The sequence below is a fragment of the Sarcophilus harrisii genome, chromosome 3 (genome assembly GCF_902635505.1).
Source record: "Sarcophilus harrisii chromosome 3, mSarHar1.11, whole genome shotgun sequence".
Classification (NCBI taxonomy): Eukaryota; Metazoa; Chordata; class Mammalia; order Dasyuromorphia; family Dasyuridae; genus Sarcophilus; species Sarcophilus harrisii.
Genome location: NC_045428.1, coordinates 492,511,739 through 492,532,832, shown reverse-complemented (window position 1 = coordinate 492,532,832; position 21,094 = coordinate 492,511,739). Strand labels below are relative to the sequence as shown.

Sequence of the window (21,094 nt, the reverse complement as noted above, 5' to 3'; positions counted from 1 at the left end):
ATGACCCTTACACAAACAAGCTGTATACAAAGTAAAACATGATTGGTGTTTAAGACAGATAAAGTCAGATGGCTGTTTTAGGCCCAAGAGAGGGACAGGTGCTTTCTTTTTTGGACCTTAACGCAGGGAGGGAACAGGAGAAGCTTTATGAAAAGTGGTTTCATTTGACCTTCATCCAAATGTCAGCAGAGATGATGAGTGTGGGTGGGAAATAATATTCTTAGTGTAGTCCCACCATATAATCTAATCAATGGTATCGTCATAGAAACAGTTCAGATGACATGAAATTTTTTTTTCTGACATATCAAATAATGCTTGAATGTGTAGAGTTAAAATGTTACAATTCTTAGGCTGGACTAGGCATTCTTAGATTTTATTTCAGAGAAGACTCCTCCTCTTTAAACTTGAGCAGTTGACTAACCTTCTTAAGCAGAATATGGAAAAATAAATCTATGAAGAGTTGTTTCTTAAGAGACCATTCTAATCCAACCTTTTCTTGCTTTGTGAGTTTGGCTCAACTGTTTCATTACATAAGGCAGGTTTTTCTTGTTAATTCATTTCATCTTCCTTATTATGTAGCTTCATTATGGGTATCCTGCTTTTATATGACCAAAACCATTGTGGAGTAATGTTCCTATAATGAGAAAATAGAAATTATCAGATATTACCTAAATTGGCAGATTGTAGTTTTTTGTGACTTCATTAATATGTAATTCATTTATACAAACTTAATATCCATTAACTTGCCTTGTAGGGCACCATTAGTTTTAATAATACATTAGCTCTGTTGTGAAACCTGAGTAGATAGATACTCATCTAGCTCTTACCCTAAATCTGCCCAATGCTTTTCCAAAGTCTCTTGAGAACTGAAGACCCTGTGCTAAAGATAATGTAGGCCACATTTAGCAGTTACCAGTTACTTTGTCCTCTAGCCTCTGGGCCTAAGGTTCATAAGGAGCCTGTGATTTGTGCCCTTATTTTCAAGGATTGCTCTTAGAAAATTTGTTTGCAATAGTTGTCAGCCAGGCTCTTCACAACCAGGAGCTTCTGTACTTAAAACATCCTTTCAGAGAGCAAAGAAGTTCCATTTCTGAATCCATTTGGCTGCTAATACTTAACGACAGAAAAGTAGCTATAATGTCTTTCTAAGAAGGCGGGTGCTCTTACTGACCAATTTAAACCCTTGATGGTACCTTATTCTGGAAGCTGGAAAAGGAGACGTGTCCTCATCTTGTCTATTAGTCAGGATCTTTGGTGACTTGCTTAGCCCAAGATACAAACATTTTAGGCAAGAGAAGTTCTCAGAACACTTGGCTTATGCCTTCTGAAAGTTCTTTGGCTAGTATCTAGCGCAGAGTTCTTTTCTGACAACAGAAGGTGAACAGTTTCAAAGTTAACTTTCTGGGGTATAAAGTTTATTTTTTAAAAATGCATATTAAAAATTAAAAATGCATATTAACATTCAAGGTCATTGTTCACTCCTAATCATACAGATTTTCTGCAGTCAAGGATAGTATATTCCCATATTCATCTTTTAAAAGAATGTTTAAAAAAGAATCCATTTGTGATGTAGAATACTTATTCAAATAGAAATGAGAACCACCACATGGATCTGGTTACTTCAGTTTCCTTCAATATAAGCTGCCCTCAAATAACAATGACAAAATTTGTTTGTAATCCTTGGATACCCACTTATTAGCACAGCTGTTTTTATCTTTCAGATAATATTCAATAATCATTGTTGTATATACTTAACTCCTCCCACAGAAATCCCATCTCAATCAAATGCTGTTTGGTAGCCATGAGGAATGAATATAGATCTAAGAAATATATTCGATCTCTAAAAAGATGCAGATAAAATTCTGAAGGATACAATAGAGAATAAGTAATAGTGTACCAGTAATTTAGACTTACTGACTTATGTGGATTCTTAGGCCACAAAGGAACCTTGGAGATTATTTGATCCAACTTTGGGTTTCATAAATGAAGAAACTGAGGTCCATATGGGACTGAGAGTCCTATAGGTTTATTGATTTGCTTCAGATCTCACAACTAGTTGATAGCAGAATGCATCATAGAGGCCAAGCCTTCTCATTCTCATTTTTTTCTTTTGGTACACTGAACTGAATTGCTTTCAGGGTAGATGAATATTCTTCTCATAGATATACTTTTGACTTGTTGTGATTAGCATTGAGCACACTCAGTCTCTTTTGCATCCTGGATGCTTGAGACAACAACTTTGTACTCTGCTCTGTGAATTCATGAGAACCAGAATATGCATGGGATTCTAGAGAGGTCAAGTTACGATTTTGAGGTCTGTGTGAATTAGGTTCTTTAAAAAAAAACCACTCTTATAAGTAAGAAAAAAGAAATTGGAGGCAAAAAATCTACATTACTTTTAAGCGTTTGGTTTAAGTGTGATGGTCAAAAACTAAGGAGAGTAAAATCAAAATGAAGAGTTAAACTTAACCCCTTATGATAAAACACCATCACCACATCCATGTAGAAGACAAGGGCATGATCCCAACTTGGAAATTTCTTTTTCTTAAGGTTTTCAGTCCTAATTAATTGAATACAGGTTGGAAAAGTATCTTTTAGGGACCCCTCTTTACCAAATAGTACCAAAAGACATTGTTGTACCCAATTATGTTAAAAATCAGCCAGATATGTATGCTGCTACACTTTTAATAATCTTTATGTTTCTGGTGAGTACAGTTATTAATTGTGTAGTATGCATTGAAGTGATTAACATCAATGTAATTTATCATCTAGAGATTTCTGAACATAAATAAATGAGTTGTTTTGTTCAGCGAGGTGTTGACCCCTTCCAAATCCGTGATTTAAAGCCCCCCCCCCTACTTTTTTATTATAAATATGAAAGGCACCACAATCAGCCAAGTGTTCAGTTATTTGATTTTCTGGGGCATTAGCCACTCTTGTTTGTGACATTTCCCAGTTGGGTGCTCGTTTGCAAGCTCATTAATAAGGTTTTCTCATAGGAATGTTGCTGGGAATGAAGAATATACAGTAGGGCCCGTGGTTTTTTAGCTTTCATTCTGAGACTCAGCAAGAGTACAGCAGCAGCAGTGTGCAGTTAAATGTTTAAAAGAGAAAATAATTATGCTCACAAGCTATAATTCAAAGCCTTCATTCCCTTAGCTTCGATGAAGAGAGTACCATAGTGGTTCAGGGGAGGGGAGGAGATGTTGTGGGTTTTGTTGTTGTTTTTAATGATTTGAGAATACCCGACCCTAAATCTTTTTGTGATTCTTATATGAGGCTTTTTCGGGGTAAGTGACTATATATGTGGAGTTAATGAAATTTACAACATGGGTGATAGAATTGTATCACAGTTAGTAAAGGTTCAGATCTGAGATGTGTTCTTGTCACATTAAAGCTTGTTTAACGAAAACTGTTCTCTGTACATTAAAAGAAAACTTTCTACATGACATCAAGGTGGCAACACAGTGACAGAAGTTAGAATTTTAAAGGAAAGACTTGACCCTATGTATGGAATTCAAATTGTTGTGCAAAAAGCTAAAGAAAAAGCCTTGACACTGGACAGAAGTGAAATGAAGCTTTTGAATTACCATTGGACTTTCTTTTCTTTTTTTTTTTCCTTTCTTTCCTCTTACAGATTTAAATACTCTTGCAAAAATTATCCCCTTTGTTGAGGAGCTGTATTTTGGTTTTTTTAAATGCCAGGGATAATTTTTTTGGGGGGAGGAAACAAATTCAACAAACATATTTGAATGAATCCCCTGCTCCAATTATCATCTGTCAGTTAATCGTGTACTTGGGCATCATTTTAAAAATGAGTTTTATTGACTTGATGGAGCCATGCATTTTATAAATCCATAATTCTCTTCATCCGTGATCCACAGAAGGCTAGTTTTTTTTCCCCCCACTCTCTCAATTGGAAGAAAATTGGGCATTGAGGAGATGATCAAAACCTGTTCTTTATCTGTGTGAAAATAAATGTTCCTCTGTTATAGGTAGGGGCCCTGCAGTAGAGAAATAAGAAAAATCTGGAAGCTGGAAAATCTCTTTCTACTTGGAATGGAGCATTAGACTTAGTTTCCAAAAACGGTTTCCTCTATCATATCATCCCTTCCACAAGTTCTGTTTCTCAGGTTGCTTTCTTTGAGGCATAATAGCAGGCAGTGTCTCGATTTGGCCTGTTTCTCTCTGCTCCCCAGTCTTCTTGTTAACAGAATATATTCTCCTCCCACTCTCCCTTCCTTTTACTATTTTTTTAACAGGTGAATTGAATTTCAGAGAAGTCATTTCAGTGTTTATTATTCCTCTCGAGAAATCATCAAGGCATGGAGTCCCCCTGACTCAAACTAATTTTTTAAAGCATCATTCTTTTGTTGTTAATGCAAAGCAGCAGTACTTTAAAGGACCGTGACTAACGCAACAGATAGTTAGCCAAGCACTCTGTGGTGCTACAATGGGTAAGCAGCTCGGGAACCAGCAGTAGAAAGCATATATTGGTCCAGGGTTGAATTATTCCACAGAGAAAAGAAGCATTTGACATTTGAGGGGGAGGGGAGGAAGCTCTTCCCACAATCGGCATTTTTTCCCCTCTCTTAACATTCTCCTTCATTTACCACTCCTCTCCCTGTCTGAATAAAAAGGCTTCTTTTTCTTTTTTACTGGAACCTCCTTCCCATATATGGCCATTTGACCCCAAGGTTTAATAAAAGGTTATTGTACTTATGATTGTGTGCTGGAACACCCCGCAGCAGTGCCTTAAATTGTCTTATGTTTATTTTTCACTTAATAGTTTGTGACTCAAATTCTAACTAATTTTTCAAATTGAAATCAAATCAAGAGGAGGTCCTTACAGTCTAGCCTGAGAGTTTTCATCACTTTGAGATACTTGTAAGAGAGGGGTTCTTAACTTGGGGTCCATAGATTTCAAGGCAGTGGTTTGTGAACTTCTTTGAGGGGGGAAATCCATCTTTCTTTTTTTATTAAATTGACTAAAATTCAGAATTTTCTTTTATGATAAATGTGAACAACAAAACATTATTCTAAAGAGTGATAGGTTTCCCTATCATGACACACAAAAATAGATTAAACACTCCCACCATGAGATGCCAAATAAATAGCCAATACAACAGAGATACAGAAGCCTGAAGACAAAAGTCAGAAGACCTTAAATGAATCCTAACTTTGAGGAAATGTGCTGGTTAGTCCAAAGCAAAATAGCCTTGTAATCTACATGATGGCTTGTGTTTTCATGAGTATGGAAGAAGAGATTAAAGTAAAAATGCAGATTTTAATTTCCAGTCCCTTTTTCTTCCCAGGGGTTTCTTTTGTGTCTTATTATTTGTTTTTAAATTTATTCTAAATATTTCACAAAGATGAAGATCTTGATGTGAGTAAACACTCTGTTTAAAATACATTAAGAAAATAACATTATGCTAGAACCTCATACAATACAATTTGATTCTGTTGGGTAGTCACTTTAATGTCCATTGGTAATGTATTTACCAATTGCATCAAGAGGAAATCTCATTTCTCCTTTAATAATGTGTCACATACCTTTAGTACCACATCAGTCCCACTATATTTGACTCATTCCACTCATTGTAGATCTGCTCTCTTCGTTCAAGAAACAGGATTTAAGTGCTACAATTCATACAACAGCTGCAACAGCAGGAGGTCCTTCACCTTCCAAACAAACAAAATAAACTGCAGTGAAAATTATTCATGAACATATTATGACAATAGAAAGCAAGCCTTCTGCCGAATGTTCTTTTTCAGCTCCTCTGAGAGGTCTGAAAAGCTCAGGTACATATCCAGCTCTATCACCGGTTTGAGCTACAGTGTTCTCTTTCAGTTGTTAATCTGTCCCATCCTACTGAAGTTAAAAGGACTTATTTTAAGGCGTGCTGCTGCCTTTTGTCCAAGTCAGTCCCCAGTATCATTTCTAGCTGGATTATTCTCAAGTTAATTTTTATTTTTTCCTTTTATTACACATGGTACTAATCAGCCAAACAAGCACAAACTGCCTTAGGCAAACCCTTCCTTTTGACAGTGTGTAGGGGTCTATGCATAGCTTGACCCAAATCTAGCCTATGTCTGGTTTAATGCAGAGTAAAGTTTTGGAGAGGAAAGGTTAACATTTGTTTAGGATGTAATAATAAACAGGTGGATACAATGAAAGAAATGTTGTTCTCCATGACACTTGATACAAGCCTCCTAGTTAAAGGTTCAGAACTTCAAAGAGACAGTAACAGACAATAAATGGGAGGTCCATTTTCAAACCAAGCCCAGGAATTACAGATGTCTTCTCTTCCAATAATATTGGTATGATGTTTTTCTCTTCTAAGACTTAAGGTCCTTCAGGATTAACTTCTACTCTCCTTGATGTTTCATAATATTGGAGTTAAGATTGGGGAAGGAATTGGGAAGACTAGGTTCAACTGTAATTTCAGAAGGATGTGTACAATGGACAGTCATTGTTTACCAGCCTAAGTGCCTTTTTGATGCACATAGAACATTATTTAGTCTTATGGATAGTAATGAAACCAGAATGACTACAATTTCCTTGACCTTCCACTGTACTTAATTCATTTTAATGGCTCAATTTCATAATATTCCTGATTTGGAAATTTCTCTGTAAAGAAATAGGTGGTAGATAGCAGGGAAGAATTAAGCAATATATGTTCTGGACTTCTTCAGTACTTGATTGATCTCTGCTACAGAAAAGGCCAAAAGGAAGCTGCTAATAGCAAAGGAACTTCCTCCCTCCCTCCCTTCCTTTCTGTATTACTTCCTTCTTTCTTCCTTCCCCATTGGAAAGAAGAATGGCACGACCTTTTATTTACATGGGTAATTGAGATAACGGGGGCAAAAACTCTCATCTGAAAAGATCATGTACTGTGGTTTGAGGTTAGATAAAATCTGCTATCAAGCAGATAGATAGATGTAGATATATGTGTATGTGTATATATATATATATATATATATATATATATATATATAGAGAGAGAGAGAGAGAGAGAGAGAGAGAGAGAGAGAGAGAGATACGTAGGTAGATAGATAGATAGATAAGATAGATACAGATTTGGCAAACACAAAAAAAAATTACCAAATTATAAAACTTGCTTAGTCTAGCAGCACCCTTGCTAAATATTTTCTGTGGAACTTTACAAGAAAATTAAAATCTGTTATGAAAGCCTCAGATCTTTAGACATTATTGATTAACTATGGGTATTGCCATTTTCATGGCTATAATGTTCAGTAAATACTCAGATGTTAGTATTCTTTTTATTTTTATATAATAATTCCCTCTTTTTAATAACATTAAGCCACTCTTGAGCTATGTTATTACACTTGGGTGGAAAGCATCTCTGGCTTTTAGCCTTCTGTCTTGGAACATCAACTAAAGTATAAAATGATCACTCAGAAAAGGTACTAGACCCTACATCTTTAAAAGATAAATCCTGACATTAGGTTCCATTTTAGTAAGATATTTGTTAGATTATAACATTTGATTTATGAACATAATTAAAACATACATAATAAGCTTTGGGCTGTCCAATCAGCCATCAGAATGCTTGAGTATTTTGACATATCATTGTTGTATTCATGAGCACCCTGAATAATTTTGGCTTTCCCTAGGGGTTTCCAAGTTACGGTAGAATTTCAAGGCATTCTGTTCCACTTATTGAAAATGTTCCAACCCTCCCTTTGGGGGCAAAATAAGAGAGACTAATAATACTATAAGGTTTCTATCAGCCAAGATAGTCCTTGGCATATACACATTATGTTCATGGACTAGCCATGAAGACTGTTTGATTCTCATACAATATACCAATAAATACTGAATATGCCAATCTGGGGGCCATTTTCCTACAAAATAGAAGCAAGATTAATGTTTTCCTATTCACCAGCTATTATGGTGAAGTTATAGCAGAAGTAGATAGTGGATGTTGCTCAAAAAATTTGGATAGATTTTAAAAATCAGTTATTAGAATTGAAGGTGTGTTTTCTTTGACTTCTCACATAATTCATATTTGAATTTGTGTAGCAAGTTCTTAGTCTGTTCCTTCTAATTTATGTAAGTAATTGATAACTGGCAACAGTTCATTAGGAGTATAAGAAATCATTTGACTAAAACAAATGCAGTGTTACTGAAGAGGCAAGATGGATTCGATTTTCAGCACTCTCAGTGTGCAGTGCTGAAAATGTACCCTGTTTATTTGCTTGTAAATTGCATGAAAAAACATCACACAGGCCAGGAAACATTCTGCTTTCACTTAATTAATGGACCATTGTCAGTGGTGCATGGAAAATACAGCCCTTTGGTGGATCGAAGATTAACCTACCAGGAAACGTTCAGTTTGAATCTGAAGTTTGGGTTTTAAATTCCTTCATCCAGTAGGAATGGCAGGGATTTCCTGACATTGAACTCTTATGTGTCATATAGATTCTGTTTTTCTAAATGTCGATGATGTGCCATTCCCTTTTTACTTTACTTTGTCTCTTGGGTCTTTTGTGTGTTTGTGATGTCACAAATCAATGTGTTTATTCTCTCTCTTGCTCTCTGCATTTCATAATGAGTTTCTGACAAGTGCTTTCTTTTTTGGTGTCTGTCCTATACCCAACTTAATGGGTATCCTTTGGGTACCCAGGGGTTATATTTACACAAGCGTGCTGTCTCAAGCTTTAAAAATGACTACTAAGTCTTGGTGCAACCTTACAGTTAGACTTCTGTTCAAGGTCACTCTGGTTTTTCCTTCATGTTTATTTATGCCCTTCTCAACTGACTACCCTCCTAACTCCCCAATAAATATCTAGAAATCTCTATGCTAGTTTGCTCTTAAATTTGTCCTTTGTAGCCAGCATGTCTAAGAGTGAAATCATGCCACTTGGAAGGGTCAACTGGTACCTTCAAGCCTTGTTAACTTTATGTTCTCTGGCAAATGACTCAACATCTCAGAAAGCATTAGCAAAAAACAGAGTGAGATTATATACTGGCATGTAAGGTGGTTCTCTTAAAAGGTTCAGAAAACCAAATGGTTTCAGAGCTGCGAGAGGGAAGCCTATGATAGGAATAAGTATATAAAAATGCATTTGTAAAGCAGTCATCCTCAGAAAGGATTGACTTCTGTGACTTAACTTCAGTACTTACAGGTTGCAGTTGACTAAGCCCTGCTTCCTTTTTTGTTTTGCATTATTCCATAGGATATGTGTTAATGAGCTAAATTTTGTTCATAAAAGGCTATGGAACTGCTCTTTTAGGTAGTGTGATTGTCTGAGAAAGTAAAGTCTTGGAAATTATTTTGACCTTTTTCCTGACTGATATCTCTTCTCTCCCATTTATTATACTTGAGATTGTCTCCAAAAAAATATACCCAGCATTCATTCTTACAGCTCTTTTGAAATTGATTTGGGGATTAATATAATGGCAAGTTTAGCTTTGCAGAGATATTCAAAAATTCTACCTGTCCACATTTTGGGTATCATTGTTGGTATTTTAAATTTTAGTCTACCTTCCACAAAAGAGGGTGGGTATAGATAGTAAAATGAATTACATAATAGGTGTCAGTTATCAATATGCTGGTGTCCATTCTGATTAAACTCTTAGCTGTGATTAAAATGACATTGCTTATATTTCTGTTTTAATTGTTGCTTACAATTAACTTCCAAATGAGTTTCCAAAGAAGCCTTATTCTATATACTTTGCATTGTTGTTTTATACCCTTACATAAAACCTCAGTGTTCGGTATATTTAAAATGAGATTTTTCTAGTTCCAAGACATAAACCTCTTTCCCCTTCTGCCCTCAATTCTGAATTTTAAAGATGCATGCTGAAATTCTGAATTTGCTAGCTTTTTCATTTTAACATAAAAAAATGAGAAGAGCCAAACTTATTAATATGCAGTGTCACAAAGTATTGTCATATAGTAATATATGATATATGATAAAATGTATCAATTCTGAGCACCACAAATATCTGTGGCTTCACCTCAGCATGAAGGCAAATGAGTTTCCTTTAGCTTGAGTGAGTCTGGAGATAAACTTCAATGTAACAAAATGTATTTCACAGGAAATGTTTGATGTGGCGCAGTTGGCTTATGAATCTCTTATCTGTCTGCGTTTCACTCTTTAGAGTTATTAGTCAATTTCATTTGAGCAAATGCCAGGATTACTAACTAATTAGAAAGATGTAACTGAAGGGATGAGGATGGGGAGGGAACACAAGCACTGCCAGTATGTGGTGTTTGCAGGAGCAGCAAGTTTGATTCTACCTGATGATATCATTTGTTCAACATTGTATTTTGTGTTGTTGTCATGCAGATAAGCCTCAAGTGCACATTCAGCTGACTTACCCTCCACAAGGCCTAACCCGGGAAGGGGACACACTTGAGCTAACATGTGAAGCCATCGGGAAGCCCCAGTAAGTTCTAAAGTCCATGGTTGGCAGTGGATTATGCACAGTAAATGTCACAACGCAAGATGTTTGTGTGCAATCACTTCTCATTGGCCTGTCATCTGTTTCCCATCTGAAGACCGACTCTGAACAATAAGAAATTATAAAGTAAAAGGTGGCAGATTATGCAGTGAAAGGTGGAGGATTGTTCTAGAAAAAAAGAAGGATCGGTCAATTTTTCTTCTTGTTGGCTTGACCTTTTTTTAAAGTTAATAATATATAGCTCATGTGAAATATTAGCTAAAATCTCCTGTGTTAGAATCATAATAATGATTATAAATACTAAAAAAATGCTATCTCTCACCCTTCCCCCCCCCAAAAAAAAATCAACAACAACAAAAATAGGACTTTATTACCTATAGCTTACTGATGCTTTTGGCCCTTTCTCTTTTTGTATTCTAAATTCCAAATAAGATTGACTAACTTATATTGTATTTTGATATTGTAGAAAAAAATAATTTATGAATTTACAATTTTGTCCTCTTTACTATCTCAAAGAAAAACAATAATAGTGATAATCTTCTGACTAGAAGGGTTTTGCCTGCAAGGATTTGGCTTAGGCCCTTGTCCCAATGTAAATAAGCCACTGGGTAAGAACAATACCATAGAAGAAATAAATTTTCTTGAGATAATATTGACAGTTCCACCTGTGGTCACTTTCAAGAATGCATCCGCTATGTCTTTGGAATGGTTCCAGATTGTGCTAGTGGATGGGGAACCAAGGTGATCCAAATGTGTACTAGAAGTATTGCTTTTATCTTCAGTATAGTAAAGTATCAATATGTTGCCCCTTTAAGGGTGGTTGCCATTTCATGGTTGACAGTTAAGAAAAAAAGCTGTCTTTTTTATCTTTATGTGATAGATTTTAAATGTCCTCCAGAAGAAAAATAGCTATTGCCTCCATAATGGAGGAATATGTAGCTACTGGACTTGAGGAGACCCAGTCTTTGGTGGTGCCTCCAAAAAATAGATTGGGCTCCCTCTGCTGTCCCTAGAGCATCAGGTCCCTATTTGCAGACCCATGCTTGCATCATTTTTACAGCTTTCATGCAAAAAAAAAAAAAAACAAAACAAAACAAAACAAGTAAATAAAGGGTTTTGGCCAAACTTCCCAAAGATCTCTGGAAGACTCTCTGTTCTTCTATAATATCAAGACTCAGAGAGATAATATGACAAAGGACCAGAAAGCAAAAGACCATTCATGTATGGTGTTAATCAGTGGTGGAATTAGTTCAGGGGTGTGGCCACCCAGCAGTGAGTTTCTTTCCTTAGATCTACTTTTCACTTCTGGGCATACATCACTGAGAAATGAAATTGATAAGCCCACACTGTCTAGGCAAATTTCTCCATTCAAAAAGAGCTTCGCTCTGAAAGCCCATCTTTGTTTGATGCTGGTGTGGGGGTGTGGAGACAGTGAAAATATTGTTATTGTTATTGTTTTGCTTTCCCTCCTCCTGTGTTCCTAGTTAGTTTATTGTTGTTGTTGTTATTTTTAATATCTAGTCTCAGTTATTTTCTCCCTTCATAAATTGTTCAAGCCTTGTGCTAATTAATTAGCCTCTCACCTTGCCTGCAAAAAAGATTACCTAGAGAAATTGTTTTTTCAAAATCATTTTGCCCCTTTTATTAAACTGCTTTTATAGTGGGTGGGCTACTGACCTGTATTTTGTTGCTTTATATGTATATGTGTTTGTTTTTCTGAAGGAATTAATGTGCTCAATAGAAGATGCCATGGGAATGTAATTACATGTTTCTTTCAGGACACTTGCTTCTGAGCACATGTCTGTTCCTTTCCAGTAGAAATGGATATATGATTGTATAAGTGTGCACAAGCTACTCTACATTTACTCTTTTAGCATATTACCTATTTATTTTCTCAAGAAACAGCATACAATAAAAATGGTAATTTAGCTTGCCATTAAATGTTGTGAATATCCTTAGCACTTACCCCCACTGATTGTTTCAGCTGTCAAGCAGCAGGACATTAGATCTGATTGCCAGGCAGACCCATTTGCCATTGCCTGCAAGGAGGACATATGCAGTGCTAATTTTTAAATAATTTACTGGGTTGTGATGACAAACCCATGTGTAATTAAAGAAAAATTGTAACTTTTCATCCCACTTGAAAACTAGAATGATAAGTGATAAGTCTACCTCAGATATGTGCTAGTCATTAAATGTAGGTCTTTCTTCATGCTACCACCCCTTAAGGTGATGATAGGAAATAAGTAAAACTATAGTTGCCTCTAGTCTATGAGCTGTTCTTTTTCATTCTGAAACTTTTCAATCATAAACCCTGCGTTGTCTTCAATTTACAAAGGGGATAAGGGTGGGAAGCATCTTGAAGAGTGGCAGCTCTGAATTCTGAGTGGCAAAAAATATGTTTTAAATGTGTGTATTTCTTGAGTTTCTTGGGAAATTGATTATTTTTAATGGATACCAATGTGGTACTTTCAATCACTAAAAACAGGCTTCTCAGTAATGAGTAAGTGTCTTAAGACCTGAAAAAGCCATGTTGAGACTCACTCAGCAATGATTAACTTGAAAGACTCTTCCTAAAGCTGTGATTACCTCTATGCAGGTGTACAGGGTTGGAGGAGGTGGGGGAACATGTATTTTCTGTTTTTAGACAAGCGAGCAAGAAAGAGTCACTCTTTACCAAGTGAAGAATAGATGTGGTTCATCAGAAAGGAATAGCATTGGTTGACCCTCCAATGTGCTGAGATGCTCTTTCAGAAAACAGAGGCCAAAGGAGAATTATTGAGAGCTGTGCATTTTGTTTTAGATAGAACTCCAACCTTATTACACATTACAACTTGCTTATAAGCAAATGGCTCTGTGTTTTAGCTACTGTCAAAGGTGTACATCTATCACAGGTCTGGAGCCTAGTTCAGTTTGGGGTGTCTTTGATTGTTTTTTAATTAATTAAGGAGATGATTAACGATGGGTGAGCTCTGTCCTATCCAATTGCTGTGAAACTGCACAGCAGGGCAGAAAAATAAAGGATACTGAATCATTCATCCGATTTGTTTAGGATAAATTGTAAATAATGAAGCTCCCTTGTGTGTTCTGTTGACAACCATTCAACACCCGATAATGTAAATAGGGGGAGAAAAAAAAGATGATGTGTCAAACAGATGGGTATTTGGAAAGATCAAGAAATATCATTTTGTTGTCTTAAATGTCTTGTCTTATGCCTTCTTTTAGTGTCTGTCACCTTGCATGCACCCTTATTTAATGTGTGGGTGAACAGTTTACTGTACCAACTGGGAAATAGTTAATGCAACTTGTCTTTCTCCCCCTCCTCCATAGGCCTACGATGGTGAATTGGGTAAGATTAGATGACGATCTGCCACAACACGCTGTAGTGTCGGGGTCCAACCTGCTCATTAATAACCTAAACAAAACAGATAATGGTACATACCGCTGTGAAGCCTCCAACGTAGTGGGGACCGCTCATTCGGATTATACGCTGTATGTCTACGGTACGTGCGAAGACAAACACCCGACTCCTAGACTCGTTTACACAGAGCTGCAGCACACGCTTCCCTCGTCAGGCCCTGGCAAATTCTTGTTTAATGACTCCCCGCAAGAGCCTGCAGAAGCCTGGCTTGCCTTGGCTCCTTTGCCTCCTGCTGGGAGAGCCATGCCTTCTTGTTCCCTCTCTAATCTCGGGGACAGCCCTGTTTTTGTGTTCAAGGGCCAATGAAGAGAGCCCACTAGCTCACTCTCCGGATCCATGGGTAAGAGGGAATATGTCCTCAGGCACGCCCTATGGGAATAATGGCTAAAAATCCATCCTAACCAATTAATGAGTCTATCTACATTGTGCAGGGTTCATTCTCACAGGTGTTTCCAGTCATGCTTGGTCTGACCTGGCTCTCTGCTCAGTGGGTAGAACTCAGGCTCTCCTTTCCCATTTTCAGTGTGAAGTTATTAAAATACAGAAGAAGATATTATAGGCCTGTGTATAATTTGGAGAAATGAAGTTATTCTCAGTAGCTACATAAACTACCTGTAGCTACTAATTGTATACAAATGCTTTTTTATTTGTTTGTTTTTTTGGTTTTGGTTTTCTTTTTTATTTGTTTTTTTTTAATCTAGATTTTTCACAGGGCTGTTAATTATTATTCTTTCAAATTATTTCCCATTTAGATGATTCTGCACTGCTGCTATGTCTTTTTCATATATGATGAATATTTTCTATACAGTTAAGTGCATTGCCACGCCAGTGCAAATCCTTCTCTTAAAATGATATGAAAAGTAGCTTCACTTCTATACAGCCAGATAGGTTAATTAGGGGCTTTTCAGATGACATAAGGATGAGGGACTTAAAAGCATGAGAACCCTATATAGAGAATATTTTATTATTCATAGCTGGCCAGATACATTGATGATTTTTTAGAAGGATTGGCCACTAACTTTGTAAACTCACTAGCAAAAGGAAGTAGCTCTAACATATTTTTAACCAGTAGAAACATATTCCAGACCATACCTATTTGAACTTAAGTATTTCTGTTTCATCTTTAGCCAACACTTTGAATTTTTTTTTTCTTAACATAAACAAGTGATTAATCACTATTAATCATTTTGTCAGTAGTAGATTTATGGAGCAATGTTCTATTGTTCACTACCCATGTTGTCTCTGGTCTATTGATAATAGAGTTAATCCTTCCCTGTAGTTGGGAGAATTAATCATCAAATAGAAGGTAATAAAGTCCTCAGGAAGATGTGGCCTTTTAAAGTGTATCCATAAGATAACATTGTAGCATGACCCAGCTCCTGCTAAAAATACATGAACACAATCATCTCTTCATGTGCCTCCAAACATGAGAATTTTGTGATAAAAGATGGAGGTCAAATTTACCCATTCCCTTTCACTTCTGAATTCAATCAGTTTCAGGATCCCTGTTGACATTCATGAAACTAACATATATATATATATATATATATATATATATATATATATATATATATATATATAGTAGTAGCTTTGGTACAAAGGAAGATTGGGCAGTAAGAATAATTTATTATTATTTTTTGAATTTTGCACAATGTGTCCTAGTTGGACAATTCTTTCTAGTTTAGAAGGTTCTTCTTTTGAGATACATATGGAGATGAATTTACTCATTGGAGAGAATGCAGATTATTTGGTAACTTAAAAACATAGGCACAAACCTAGCTGAGTAAATGCACCTACGATATGTCTATCCTTTGGCTACATTATAACACAACAAAGCTAGTAGAACTTCACCTTTAACTGTGACATGGCTGGTAGGACACTCCAGGAACAATCTAGGGCAAGAGTTTATCCTCTTTCTAATAATTTATCTTAAAAACAACCTAATAACCCTCTGCTAAATATTTTGGGAAAATGGATTGCCCTGTTGGATTTATTAAAATTATACACCACTGTAGTGATTTCCAGAGTGGTATCTTTAGTGATATAAAGAGTTAACATGCTTCTGAAATAGACTAACTCCCATCGAGTAATATATGTCCTGGGAGAATCTGGCTGAGTAGTTTTCAAGCACCAGCTAGTTTTATACCGTCAGCGTTGGTATATCAACCACAGATCATTAGTACCAACTCCATAGCTCCTTAAATTTTGCCTTCTGGTTGTTGGTAATGATCTAAGCTTTTGAGTTGTAGCTGACTGTGGAATTTGATTCATTCAGTTCACTTGGGCCAGATGTGAAGGACAACAGTTACCCCAGTGGTGATAGAAATAATTGGAAATGTATGCCTTTTGCAACATGAGAAAGGTTAATGACCTCATTTTGAAGTCTATGCTCCAGTTAGCCTGGCCCACCCCATGGCTCATAACCATATTTGAAACTTCTTTCAGACACTTTTATTATAACATGATTATGGCCCCCTTTGTGTCAACACTTTTTGAACCATTTACAGAAATAGCATCATAGCAAAGCAGGGGGGAATCTCTAGAGTATAGATGCTCTTTTCATAAAGTAAATATTGTAATCATTCTAGACCATGAAAATTATATTAACTCTTACCAATGTTGGGGGAGCTGACATACCTCTTAGGAAACAGTTTTCTAATGTAGTCATGAATTGAGCAAGGTTTCTATAAGATTTATAGCAGGGAGCATTTTATTTTATTAGTCTGCACCTGCATCAGGATTTGGAGGTCCATAAACCAGTCTGTCAAATACAAACAAACAATTTACCAGCTTAGAAAATGATTTTCCAGCTTACTATCCATCACGAGGTATTTAGGAAATGCGATCAGTTGTGATTCCTGGAAGGTTTTGCACATATCCATGTACAAGAAGTTTTTTTTTTAAATATTAATATAATACATTTCTTAATATTTTTCATTACATTTTTAGAATGAGGTTTTCTTTGTCACTATCCATATTGCCCTGATCCATGCATGAAGAATAATATGACTCTTTTGTGGGCTGGTGAATTTTTCGTATTTATTTGCAAAGCCATTTTAAAGTAGTTCCTACTTGATGATTCTAAATTTCAAAACAAAATATACCCATAAAACAGCTCTCTAGCAATTCTTCACTAAGTCCTTTCAAATATATGTACATAGGAGAGAAAAAAAAATCTTGAGTTGTCAGACTACAAGATGAATAATTTCAAACTGGCTTTGCTACCAGGCAAACTCTAAGGTGATGTTTTTCATAAACTTTCAGGAAGTTAAACCAAACACAATAAAGGTGCAGTATATAATTAAAGTTTTGATGTATTAATTAGAGAATCTGAGAGCTCACTTGGAGATAAAAGAACACCAGATGTGTCAGGGAGGAAAAGTTGACGTGCTTTAGATAAAATTTAAAATCAAAAGCCCGTGAATCGTTTTATGCTCTATTATGGCAGAATGATTGCTTAGTTCAAAGTCTTGCTGACTACTTAACACATTCAGTTTGATCATTTAGGCATTGATTATTTTTTTTCCCTTTTATATTCGCCCTTTCCCTTCCCCCCCAATAATGTTTGAGGATATGGAATGATATACACTATATCAAATATCTAACAAAGGGCTCCCTGTTGGGTTATTGGCTTTATGGGTCAAGTCTTGTCTCTATATAGTTCAGAGTTATAAAAGGGAAAATATGCTTTCTCTTTTATCAGTTTAGTCCATTTAGGTCATGCTCTTAACATGAGCAAAGACATCCTATTAATATTTATAAGTTATAAAATTTTATTGACTTAAAAAATAAAATCTCGATAAAATCTGACATGCCTGGAACTTGATATTTAGTGGTGACATTCTCTCTCCTTTGTATTTATTACTAGTTTAGGAGTAGTTTTACTTCCTGCTGAGATGTATTGATGGAGAGAGAATAATGAAGTTAATAGCCATAGAGAGGAAGTGAGAGGCAACACATACATGGTCTGGTGTTATTAGTTTTTCAAATGCATCAGGGCTATGTTGTGCCTTTTCCCTCACCTTCCACCACTTTGAAAATGCATAGAATTGACACGATATTTAATTTGTTCATTCTGTCTGTTACAATCTGTCTCTCTGTGTTTCTGTCTGTCTCTCTCTTTCTATCTCTCTCTCTCTGTTTCTGTTTGTCTCTCTGTCTCTGTCTTTCTGTCTCTCTCTGTTTCTGTCTGTGTCTCTGTGTGTGTGTCTCTCTTTCTCTATCTCTTTCTCTCTGTGTCTCTCTGTCTCTGTCTCTCTCTTTTTCTCTCTTTGTCTCTGCATTGAACTAACTGACCTCACATATGAAATGTGTTCAGTGGGCTAATTGGTAATGTGGGTGGACAAGGCTGGGTGGGAGGTTGGGTTATATCGTATTATAATTTTCTTCTCCACTCCCCATCTCTTCCCTATTTCACTTCATTAACAAAATTTCTTTTTTTCTTCTTTTAGCATTTCCAAAACAGGCCTTGGGATACATTAACAAGGGGAAAAAAATCTTTAAAACACCTTGAAGTTCATCAGCTTGTTTTTAAAGGGGAAAAGGCATCAAACGAGCATCTCAGTGTCTTTGTACCTCTGTTTTGGCATTATTGATCATTGTTGTGTTCAGCATTGTGGGTTTGATTTTCCTTTTTTTTTTTATCCAGATCCCCCCACAACTATCCCTCCTCCCACAACAACCACCACTACCACCACCATCCTTACCATCATCACAGGTATGGTACCTTCATTACCATTGAAATGTCCTGAATGTTTATTGTCTTGTTTGTATACAAAGAATTCTGACAACCTCCATTCAGTTCTTTATTGAGAAGATTATAGTTCCTTCATTTTCATAGATTAAAAAAGAGTAGTAGTTGTGTTCTTAAATTGGAGTCTTAAAGGCTCCAGTGAGGCCTTAAATTGAAGCATTTGAATATAACATTTCCAGACTCAAACAGATCAAATACCTTATACTTCACACAAAGAATCCATCTTTTAAATGACTTCTATAAGTAAGCAAAAGATTAGGATAAAATATCTGCTCAACTACCAGACAAGGTGCTGGTGACTTATTCATTGCTATATCTAATGAGTTTTGTAAATATTTTCACTCTGTGTCTTGCCCTAGTGATTGGCTGTATCTGAATCCTTTAGGGAATATATACTTATTTGTATCATATTACTAAACATATAGCCATCTTTCATTCTTAAAAGATTAACTGTGGAAAATGTTGCCATCTGTTTGTAATACCAGTATAGCTGAGAAGACCAAAGTAAAACTACAGCCTTTTCCTCAGAGAAAACATGGATTCTATCTCTTACTCAAAAGTGAAAGCCTAAATTTGGGATCTCTTCCTGTATAGTGTGCAGCTCTGTAGTGTCATCTCATAGACCTTCTTTCCTGGGTTGTGAAAACCCCACATCAACAACAATATAATATACATTACTTAGGAATCTTTCCAAGAAATATCTGCCACAAATAAATTTTGGGCGGTGGGGTTGATAGGAGGTGTGGTGAAAAGGCTTCCCTTTTTTAAATGTTAATTTCCCTTTAGCCTTGTATTATTAGCAGTGAAAATGGCAGAAGCCTACTTGACTTCTCTCAACATTCTCTATTTTGTACATCTGTCATTGAGTGCTTTCTTATAGACAAAAAGTCTTATTAATCTCTCTTCACATATCACTCCCTTTTTCACCACCCAGAATATAATACAGTCATTTTCATTGACTTTCTCAAGACTTTTCATACTTTTGCTCTATCTCTGGGATAGAGGTGACAAAAATTCAAGTCATTTAAGTAAGAGGAGACAACTTTCAATTTTAAATGCAATCATTTTCCTTAATCTCTTGTTAATTTTTAGCCATTGTTTTAACTTTCTACCTTTTATAGTCACACCAGAGAACCTTTAAGTAAGCCACCACTGAGTATTTCTCCAAATGTAAGTTCTGACACTGCTAGACAAGAATATAATTTTTATTCTCTCTAATTGGTTGTCTTCTTTAACCTCATCTTCAGCCAGCTTATTTTCTCATTTAAAAATTCTAATATTTTCTTTAATTTGTAAATTCAGTTGTTTGATAAGTAGAGATACCTTATTTCTTTTATCATTAGTAAATACTAAACATGCTCCTTTCTGACACTTGTTCCTAAGCCAACTCTAATATCAACATATCACAGTAAAACCTGTTCCCTCCCTCCCACTTCTTATCCAGGTACTAATCTGTACCGAGGCATGTGTTCTCATTTGCAGGCATTCATAAAAATCTCATGAGAAATTGATTTAGGCCCTTTGACTCTACATAGAAATGAGATCTTCTAATTTTCTCCTGCTCTGCGTATGGGAACCTTTATGGAAAATTCTTCAATAGTTTTGACTTTTCCCTCTGCAGTAGTTCAGGATCAACCTCACCATTTGATAATTTTAATGTCTGTGAGAAACAGTCAAACTCCAGTCGCTCATGTTCATCATAACTAGGAACTTAGTCACCCAACCTATTGATACCTACAACACCAACTTTCTTTTTAATATAGGACAGTGTTTTCCATTTGTTGTTGTCCCCTCACTAGCTTAGACTTTTTCAAACATTTCTAAACACTCACTCAACTCCTTCACAATCAATCTTTAAAGTCAAGAGTTACCTCATGACTCAGTTCTTAATTTATCATTCCAAACTAAAGTGAATCTTCTGTCCTCAGAATTACATTTCATTATTATAGCCCTTGTTATAGGGTCTCATTTTAAGAGAAAATTTAAAAAAAAAAAACAGCACCATATATCTTTCTTTGTCAAACAATTCTTTAATATGGACTTTTCTTTACTTCTGTCTCTTTAAACTGCTGGCCTCTCTGCTCAGAGTAATGTGAGATGATCTCATAGATGCACTTTAGTCTCTTGATGTTAGGGGTTGGATCCTTTCACCACACAGAATGCATTTGTGATAATGAACACCCTGACTTTCACTGGCACCAAAGAGTAGTTAAAGTGAAATTGCTACTAAAACAACTTTGTTGAATCCCCTACCTTGATAGATGTGTGCTCTTCTAGGGTTACTCTGTCTTAACTAGCAGCCTTATATGTATTTATCTTGCCCTAAAGGCTTGATTTGTACACTCATGGAATTTAACATCTGCTTCTCTCTTCAAACAGATTAAAGGTTATAGAACTGAGTGATTTCAGGTTCCATTTCTAAAGGGCCAGGCTCTCTGTTAGATTTAGATTGGTTCCTAAAAAAATATTCCAAACCTAGTCTTGA

At 35.9% G+C, this 21,094-nt stretch overlaps 1 protein-coding gene and 1 long non-coding RNA gene across 7 annotated transcripts in view; one reads left to right on the top strand and one right to left on the bottom strand.

Moving 5' to 3' along the window:
- The window catches only part of CADM1 (cell adhesion molecule 1), a 348,388-nt gene that overhangs the window by 296,411 nt on the left and 30,883 nt on the right, over nucleotides 1-21,094 (top strand). For 3 of the 6 annotated variants that reach the window (XM_031961271.1, XM_031961269.1, XM_023499443.2), the window contains exons 6-8: nucleotides 10,321-10,420; nucleotides 13,766-13,938; nucleotides 18,505-18,573. In XM_031961271.1, the coding sequence (XP_031817131.1) occupies nucleotides 10,321-10,420; nucleotides 13,766-13,938; nucleotides 18,505-18,573 (342 nt within the window). The remainder of the gene's footprint in view (nucleotides 1-10,320; nucleotides 10,421-13,765; nucleotides 13,939-18,504; nucleotides 18,574-21,094) is intronic. The other 3 variants (XM_031961274.1, XM_031961273.1, XM_031961270.1) reach the window with 1 other exon arrangement.
- LOC116422558 lies at nucleotides 442-5,767 on the bottom strand. The gene is made up of 3 exons (XR_004233218.1): nucleotides 5,554-5,767; nucleotides 1,194-1,364; nucleotides 442-634 (listed from the first exon to the last, which is right to left on the bottom strand). It is a non-coding gene; the product is annotated as an uncharacterized LOC116422558 (long non-coding RNA).